The following is a 10,623-nucleotide window of genomic DNA, read 5'->3' as shown; positions in this document are numbered from 1 at the left end:
AACACAATGTATGGGATGCACGTGCACAACGCAGTAGCCCCACACGCGTGCATGTGGTGTCATTCTTGATTTTGACTTTTTCAAGAAGGTCGATAAATCACTGTAGACCATTAATTTTGACAACCACCTTGCATCACACAGTTGCTAGTGTTTGTTTCTAGCCGTTTGTTTTTTTCGTTTGATAATGAAAATCGTACACATGCAAATTTCACATCATACACCAATCATCTTTCAACAGCATTTACTGTACAAACACCCATGGTCATAAGGAAGTGCAAGTGGTGATGCACTCTCAAAACATTCATTATTATCATATCAACATTCATTATTATCATATCAACGTTGATTGCCTCCGACCTGTCTCCCAATGTTTCCAATCGTAAATTAAAAATGAAGTTCCCCTACATTTTGTGACGAGTATATTAAACTGATGAGCATTGAATGAAAAACCTCTTTATCCTCCACAATGTGCAGGACATGTCCTGCTGTGGGTGAAGTTTCAGATTAATAAGCCACACTGATACCAACTGCCGGCCATGCGGGAAATGGCTACAAATGTTTTTGGTTTTTACTGAAACTAGCCTGTCAAAGAAAAGATTGCAATCCTTCGTCAAGGCAAAGTTATATGTGAGGCTCACACTTCAACAGACAAGACGCTTTGCAGCTTTGATGGAGACAGAAAATCGTGTCACCAGCCACCTGTCACGAGAGCGTAACGTATACATCTTATTGCACTTTCCCTAGCATTGATAACAAGAAGAGGGATGAAAAACTATTTATTCACTTCAAAGAAAATACCACTTCTTTCTTCTTGGACCTGGGTGCGAGCACGTGCAGCCGACTGGGATGTGTTCATTGTCCCAGTGAAAGTCATACACGCCGTTCCGACATACCTGCTTTATAACGGGGATGCTGTGGTAAACCGGGCGACACAGGTAGTTGTTTCCGATACAGTACGCGCATGTGCAGTTGGCGTAGATGATATTGTGAGGGTACCTGGAACATACAGAAACATGAAAACATGAAACATGAAACATGAAACATGAAACATGAAACATGAAACATGAAACTTTAGCATGTGCTTCCAATGGTTACGATGAAAACACAAAACGAATTAAATGACGCACCAAAAGGTGTACATACCCAGGCCTCCTTTCACAAAGCACTAAGGTGATCGTAAGTTGCTAAGACAACCTTAGTCCAACGTTGTACGGAGTACTATACCCAGTACTATACCCAGTATTGTACCCAGTACTATACCAGTACTATACCCAGTACTATACCAGTACTATACCCGGTACTATACCCAGTACTAAACCCCTTACTATACCCAGTACTATACCCAGTACTATACCAGTACTATACCCAGTACTATACCCAGTACTAAACCCGGTACTAAACCCGGTACTAAACCAAATACTATAACCAGTACTATACCAGTACTATACCAAGTACTAAACCCGGTGCTATACCCAGTACTATACCAGTAATATACACAGTACTATACCCAGTACTACACCCAGTACTAAACCCTATACCCAGTACTATACCCAGTACTATGCCAGTACTATACCCAGTACTAAACCCTATACCAGTACTATACCCAGTACTATACCCAGTACTAAACCCGGTACTAAACCAAATACAATACCCAGTACTATACCAGTACTATACCCAGTACTATACAAGTACTATACCCAGTACTATACAAGTACTATACCCAGTACTATACCCAGTACTTTACCCTGTACTAAACCCTATACCAGTACTATACCCAGTACTATACCGAGTACTAAACCCGGTACTAAACCCGTACTAAACCAGTACTAAACCCGGTACTATACCCAGTGCTATACCCAGTACTATGCCAGTACTATACCCAGTACTAAACCCTATACCAGTACTATACCCAGTACTATACCCAGTACTAAACTCGGTACTAAACCAAATACTATACCCGGTACTATACCAGTACTATACCCAGTACTACATCCAGTACTAAACCCTATACCAGTACCCTACTCAGTACTATACCAGTACTATACCCAGTACTAAACCCTATACCAGTACTATACCCAGTACTATACCTAAACCCTATACCAGTACTATACCCAGTACTATACCCAGTACTATACCCAGTACTAAACCCTATATCAGTACTATACCCAGCACTATACCAGTACTATACCCAGTACTATACCCAGTACTAAACCGAGTTCTAAACCCGGTACTAAACCCAGTACTCTACCCAGTACTATACCCAGTACTAAACCCGGTACTATTCCCAGTACTAAACCCGGGGCTAAAAACGGTACTAAACTCAGTACTATACCCGATAGTATACCAGTAGTAATCAGGATGTTTATAGCCAGACAGTGCATGCTCTTTGCTGCTCAATTTTTTAACTGTAAGGCGATTTTTGCTGCGTTGTGGCGATGCGTTTTTAATCATTGTAAGAAATCTCATCAAAATCAACATTTTCAGGTAAAGTCGATTTTTTAAGTGTGCAATTGTGTAAATCAGTAAATCATGTTATCAACACTTTTGTTGCATAGTTTGACGATTGTTTGAACACAATAGGTAATTAATAGATTTTAAATACAAAATACATATGCGTTTCTTTTTTGGGATAGTATAGTTTCGGAAAAGAGACGGACACGTATGATATGTAGTTTCGGAGAGAGACGTGCAAGTGGCATCTATATAAGTGATATCTAGTTTCGGAGAGAGACGTGCACGTGACGTTTTGATAACTGATGTCTAGTGTTGGAGGGAAACGACCGATAGGTCGAGTGAGATCACCCATACAGTAAATGTGTCCCGTTATACCTGTTTTCGTCGTGGTTTTCATAGTATTCCCAGGGACACAGAGACTGGAGGTTGATCTCATCACTGAGCGGAGCCAGCTGGGGGCACATGGCGGGCACCGGGGAGTACAGGTGGTTGGGGTAGCGGGAACCCTGAGGGAAGGGCATCTGTGGGTGGATGGTGCTCTGTAGTCGCTCGATGATGTCAAGGGCTTGAGGGGTGTGGCGGCAGCTGTCGTGTCTGTCGCCGGAGCTGGGTACCAGGTGGACTCCGAGGAGGAACAGCAGCGGGGACAACTGCGCCACCTGGTGGAGAAGATTGCAAGATGGTGTACTAGGCAAGAATTTCTTGTATTTCTTATGCGTGTCAGTATAGCTATATAAGGTAAGCAAACTATCATTTTATGTACTTCCAAGAGAAATATGGAGTACATCTTTCATATCAACAACTGTCAGTTCTACGCTTAAAATTTAATGCTCATTCATCATGTTATGTTAATAATAATCAATATAATACGTCATCTTCTATAGCGCACAGTCTCTAAACACCAAGTGATTGCTCGGGGCGCTTAATCAGAATCTGATTCTTATTACCACGGATAACCCAAGCTGCCTGTTAGGCGCTAGAAGGTTATAGTCACATGACTTTATCCAACCGGGTACCCATTTTCTGCTGGGTGAACAGAGGCAATTTGGAACAAACTCACTTGTCTATAGTGAGACCACATGTGCTTCGTTGTGGGACAGGACTGAAGTCCTGCTGTTAATCAGCAAAAACAAAATGCAATGTATGCAAATGGCAATAGTTTGTGTGTGGGTAAAATGTCGCTTTGTGCTGAATTTCAGGGATATAACCAACTCTTGATGTGCCCACGACAGGCAGACACATGTCCCGCCATTACGACCGTTCCTATCAACAAGAGAAGCCGACATCCAATACGGTATACAATGTCAACGCCAAATCTCTCCATTATCAGACAAAACACATTCTCTTGATATGACCGAACATCACATTCACGAGCACGTTCATCACTGTAGAGAGCACCCCTAGCGGCCCCAGAAGAGGAAGTCCCTTCTCTAACACATAGTTGGTCCATCGTAGACAGAGTTAGCGTTCTGAGATCGCCCAGGCCGAAGACGTTTTGTTTCACGCCCTGACGAGTTCAAACTACGGGCACATAACTAGTGGGAGAAGTGTTAAATGCACGCCCAAAACCTTCTGATAAGGCTGGCGCATTTTAGGGACAAATTTGATGGGCATCTGATTTCACTGGCGCATATTGCACATGGAAGTCAGTTGACGAGTATTATCAGAGATATCTGTGATTGGAAGTTTGTATTTATTGTGTATGATCTGCCTTGGCCTCGGTATCTGTCTCACACTGGCTCGGACGCAGCTGGTATATCTGGGAGATACTATGACCGCTGATTGTCATCTCTGGTACCAAATACGGCGGAATAAGAAAAATAGATGATAAAATAATAATTACAACGATTACAATAGTTCTCTATCCTTGCAGCCTTGAAGATTTAATAACAGCTACATCAGCTCTACGCGCGGGAGACAAAGACAGAGACGATTTTGATGTCATCACCCCGGGAAGTCTTTCCCGATTTCTATCAGCCGGGTGGAGAACGTGACAAGCGCTCAGGTTGATGATTAGCTCTCTAAATAGGAGCATATTTCGCTAAACTGGGTCTCCACGGGGTGCTGTGGTTGCTGTTGCCGTACCCCATGGTCAGCGCCGCTCTGGTGTTTGCAGTATTCTACTCTTGCAGTAGTCATTACTACAAACATACAACTCACAGCATGGATTGTATACATGCATGTTTGTAGGAGAACTCCCACTCCCACGTGTTTGTGTCACGTGAAGCTAACTTCCCCTAGCCTTAGCTCAGGGATCATTATGAACTGTTTAGACATAGCAATATCAGGAAAATACTTTTTGAAACAATATCTGACATATGAATAGAATTAAACGGTTTGATTTAAATAGTTTGGAAAGATTATATTGTAAGTTGAACTTCATGTAAAATCATTAAATGGCTTTGAAGTGACAAACACAATGAAGGGGTGGTATTTAAAGATATAAACGTCTATATTTTGAGGAACACTGCGTTTCAGAGTATATTCTTACTTCTTCGGGTGAAGGAAAGCTAGGAAATCAGAAAGATTATAAATATACAGTTTCTGCCGATTGTTTATGATTTAAAAGTAATCAATCCCATCTAAGTCGTATACTGGTGCGATGAATGGGTAATACTACAGACAACGGACAGACAACGGACACTTGAAGTCCTGGCGCACCACTACAGATATACTCAGTGTTACAGTAGCCGCACCACATCTGCTTTTAATCCATGCTCAGATATGGGAGGGGAAATCTCAAAATATTCCAGATCATTTCGGTACCCGTGGTCATGTACATGTGAACATTGACATGATTTTAAGATGCATAAGACATTAAAAGCTAAGCGATGTTCTTGCTTAATTCGAAATAAGTAGGTTTTCCCCAAATGTCCTGCAAATGTGCATTGTTTTGATGATCATGAATGATGAAGGAATACCAAGTTCTATGGATAGTCAACTTCTTTATTTCAAAGTGCGACGTTTCGGTGTAGGTACTAACACCGTTATCCAGCAAGTTATAAATCACTTGCTTGATAAGAGTGTTAGTACTTGCACTGAAACGTAGCACTAATTTCAATAAAGAAGTTGACTATCCACAGAACTTGGTTTTCCTTCATCTATTACAACTTCTAAAATGCCTGTCAAAGAAGAGATCATGAATGATGTCAGTCTGGGTTTGAGAATCCATGAACTCCTCGCCCTAGAAACTTAATGACACTGAACTAAATACAAATAGAGAACACCCAAACCTTGCACATCGCCGTCTTCCTGTCTCTCACTGGGTGCCGTCCTCTTCACAAAAATGGTTTTATCTTGGAGGTCACTTAAACTACGCCAATCCCATTTTAGTTGGAAACAGTTTTCGCTAAACCCGACCAGTTGGCGGACGAGATCACTGATGAACGGCGCAGTGGAGGGAGAACCGATGAAGATGAGCGTGGTATACTGACTCGTTTCCTTGGTTCTGACGATGAGCCTCCAGTCCGCTGTTCTCAGCTTGACACCCGGTGCTGGACAAATGGACGAAGGGACGTGGTGGACGTGTTTATAGCTGGGCGGTGAGTGGGAGGAACACTCCCCAGTGCTGTCCGTGACGATGGGGACATATGAGTATGCTACTTACTGAAGGAAACACTGCCAGGCCATGTCGGAAACTACCAGGGCATTTGCTAGGGACTGGGGTCATTTCAGTAAGTCAGTGTTTTTTATTAGAAGTGAAAGATCCACAGTTTCATTATAAGCTCGTTCACATTCATGAAATGTGCTGAGTTGGAAAGAAATATCTAGGCCAAGATTTTTAAACTCCCCAACTCAATTGCTAAATACTTTCTTCAATAAACAGCAGCAGAACTTCTGCACGTGAACGCAAACGTCATTCAATATGAGTACGACGCTTTAGGTTTTAGCAAACTAGCAAAACACCACTGGATAAATATACGCACATACATCATGCATACATCATGCATACATCACATAACATACATACGAATTACATAATGCACGAATCAGGCTTAATACACAAAACTACAGCATGCACACATTAGATTAAATAAACACAATTACATCATACATCAAATAAAATACACACAATTACATTGTGCACATATCAGATAAAATACACACAAGTACATTATGCACTCATCAGATAAAATACACACAATTATATTATGCACACATTAGATTAAATATACAAAATTACATTCTGCACACATCAGATAAAATACGAGCAATTATATTATGCACACATCAGATTAAATATACAAAATTACATTCTGCACACATCAGAAACACACAGTTATATCATACACTCATCAGATAAAATACACACAATTACATCATGCACTCATCAGATAAAATACACACAATTACATCATGCACTCATCAGATACAATACACACAATTACATCATACAGTCATCAGATAAAATACACACAATTAAATCATACAGTTATCAGATAAAATACACACAATTACATCATACAGTCATCAGATAAAATACACACAATTAAATCATACAGTTATCAGATAAAATACACACAATTACATCATACAGTCATCAGATAAAATATACACAATTACATTATACAGTCATCAGATAAAATACACACAATTACACCATACACTCATCAGATAAAATACACACAATTATATCATACACTCATCAGATAAAATACACACAATTACATCATACACTCATCAGATAAAATACACACAATTACACCATACACTCATCAGATAAAATACACACAATTACATCATGCACTCATCAGACAAAATACTCACAATTAAATCATACAGTCATCAGATAAAATACACACAATTACATCATACAGTCATCAGATAAAATACACACAATGAAATCATACAAACATCAGATAAAATATACACAGTTATATCATACACTCATCAGATAAAATACTCATAGTTACGTCATGCACTCGTCAGATAAAATACACACAATTACATCATACACTCATCAGATAAAATACACACAATGACATCATACACTCATCAGATAAAATACACACAATTACATCATACACTCATCAGATAAAATACACACAATTACATCATACACCCATCAGATAAAATATGCACAATTAAATCATACAGTCATCAGATAAAATACACACAATTACATCTTACAGTCATCAGATAAAATACTCACAATTACATCATACACTCATCAGATAAAATACACACAATTACATCATACATCAAATAAAATACACACAATTACATTGTGCACATATCAGATAAAATACACACAAGTACATTATGCACTCATCAGATAAAATACACACAATTATATTATGCACACATTAGATTAAATATACAAAATTACATTCTGCACACATCAGATAAAATACGAGCAATTATATTATGCACACATCAGATTAAATATACAAAATTACATTCTGCACACATCAGAAACACACAGTTATATCATACACTCATCAGGTAAAATACACACAATTACATCATGCACTCATCAGATAAAATACACACAATTACATAATGCACTCATCAGATACAATACACACAATTACATCATACAGTCATCAGATAAAATACACACAATTAAATCATACAGTTATCAGATAAAATACACACAATTACATCATACAGTCATCAGATAAAATACACACAATTAAATCATACAGTTATCAGATAAAATACACACAATTACATCATACAGTCATCAGATAAAATATACACAATTACATTATACAGTCATCAGATAAAATACACACAATTACACCATACACTCATCAGATAAAATACACACAATTATATCATACACTCATCAGATAAAATACACACAATTACATCATACACTCATCAGATAAAATACACACAATTATATCATACACTCATCAGATAAAATATACACAATTACATTATACAGTCATCAGATAAAATACACACAATTACACCATACACTCATCAGATAAAATACACACAATTACATCATACACTCATCAGATAAAATACTCACAATTAAATCATACACTCATCAGATAAAATACACACAATTACATCATACAGTCATCAGATAAAATATACACAATTACATTATACAGTCATCAGATAAAATACACACAATTACATCATGCACTCATCAGATAAAATACTCACAATTAAATCATACACTCATCAGATAAAATACACACAATTACATCATACAGTCATCAGATAAAATACACACAATGACATCATACAAACATCAGATAAAATATACACAGTTATATCATACACTCATCAGATAAAATACTCATAGTTACGTCATGCACTCGTCAGATAAAATACACACAATTACATCATACACTCATCAGATAAAATACTCACAATGACATCATACACTCATCAGATAAAATACACACAATTACATCATACACTCATCAGATAAAATACACACAATTACATCATACACCCATCAGATAAAATACACACAATTAAATCATACAGTCATCAGATAAAATACACACAATTACATCTTATAGTCATCAGATAAAATACTCACAATTACATCATACACTCATCAGATAAAATACACACAATTACATCATAATCTCATCAGATAAAATACACACAATTACATCATACAAACATCAGATAAAATACACACAGTTATATCATACAGTCATCAGGTAAAATACACATAATTATATCATACACTCATCAGATAAAATACACACAATTACATCATACTCTCATCAGATAAAATACTCACAATTACATCATACACTCATCAGATAAAATACACACAGTTATATCATACACCCATCAGATAAAATACTCATAGTTACATCATACACTCATCAGATAAAATACTCACAATTACATCATACACTCATCAGATAAAATACAAGCAATTACATCATACACTCATCAGATAAAATACACACAATTATATCATACACTCATCAGATAAAATACACACAGTTACATCATACACTCATCAGATAGAATACAAGCAATTATATCATGCACACATTAAAATAAACGTACACAATTACATCAAGCGCGCATAAATAAAATACACACAATTACATTGTGTATACACCAGATAGAATACACACAATTACATTGAGCACACATAAGATAAATGCAAAGAATTAGATCATGTACACATCTGATTACTACACACAATTACATTATCTACACTTTAGATTAATACATACACAATTATATTTTGTTTATTTGACAGTAATGCTCACATCTACGTTTTACTATCAATAGATTAATATTAATGTACATGATGAAGATTTATGACTTTTGATGTCAGATGTAATTCCTTATGTTGACTTGTAGTATGCGACACAGTGGGTGTTACGCAGCAGTGGAAGGCTTAAAAATATCTCAACAATGTTCAAAGTTCATTATACTTTTACTTACAGAAAATGGACCAACAAAATATTTCAACAGCACTGTATACAGCTATATGTCCTAATTTGACATAACACGACACGGTCCTTATGTGACCACCGAAACCACCATATGGTCCAATTGAAGTCCTTATTTGACTTCTTATAATTATGCCCTGATTTGTCTCGATAAGAGACAGTCGCCGACAGCGTGGCTTCTCTAACGAAAAACAAAACGAAATTCTGCCTTGTTCAGTGAAAACGTACACTCTCGCAAGCTTTTGTGCAGTCTGTACGTGGTTCACGCACGGCTATCCACCGTTTTTCAAGTGGTGCGTTCATGTGAATGTTTGGGTTTGTTCGGACCTTCTGTCCAGTGGGTTTCTTCTCACAAGTGAATAATTGACTAGCCTTTGCATGTATGTATGACGGGTTCACCCGGTTGGGCGGGATACACTCAACTGTTCGAGAATACCTAGTTTCATAATTATGTGATAGTCGTTAATAAATGCATGGAAATGATATATACAGATGGAAGAAGTATACAGATGGAGCATTACGCAAGTTGTATGACTAGGCCTGTATTTAACCAGAGTTTATATGTAATGTGCGTCCTCACAGGAAATTATTTTGTAGCAAAAGTTCTAAAAAGACTTTTCATTAATACCAAAGCCAGCAATAAAGAATTTGAATGGTTTAATTTGATTAAACATGGGTAGTGTAATAAAAGTGGAATTAAGATAACATAATGTGTCACTTAAAGTATGGCTATCAAAACGGGTAACACGATACATGGTCATATTCATACACCCAATCC

At 37.4% G+C, this 10,623-nt stretch overlaps 1 protein-coding gene across 1 annotated transcript; it reads right to left on the bottom strand.

The window, feature by feature from the left end:
* Positions 1-761: 761 nt before the first annotated feature.
* On the bottom strand, positions 762-5,835 carry LOC124264585 (interleukin-17B-like). The gene is made up of 3 exons (XM_046699337.1): positions 5,688-5,835; positions 2,830-3,113; positions 762-996 (listed from the first exon to the last, which is right to left on the bottom strand). Exons 1-3 carry the CDS (start codon positions 5,694-5,696, stop codon positions 786-788), a joined length of 504 nt encoding a protein of 167 aa, XP_046555293.1. The 5' UTR covers positions 5,697-5,835; the 3' UTR covers positions 762-785.
* Between the last annotated feature and the right edge of the window lie 4,788 nt (positions 5,836-10,623).

Source organism: Haliotis rubra, unplaced genomic scaffold, assembly GCF_003918875.1.
Source record: "Haliotis rubra isolate DU_JTF1 unplaced genomic scaffold, ASM391887v1 Scf1207, whole genome shotgun sequence".
NCBI classification, from domain to species: domain Eukaryota; kingdom Metazoa; phylum Mollusca; class Gastropoda; order Lepetellida; family Haliotidae; genus Haliotis; species Haliotis rubra.
Note: the sequence above shows the minus strand (reverse complement) of the source record. Positions and strands in the feature narration are given on the sequence as shown.

Excerpts from the sequence above, each read along its gene's own strand:
- LOC124264585 (XM_046699337.1), bottom strand. Across the intron at positions 997-2,829 it reads GAAAACCACGACGAAAACAG|GTACCCTCACAATATCATCT; the intron begins GTATAACGGGAC and ends TGTATGTTCCAG.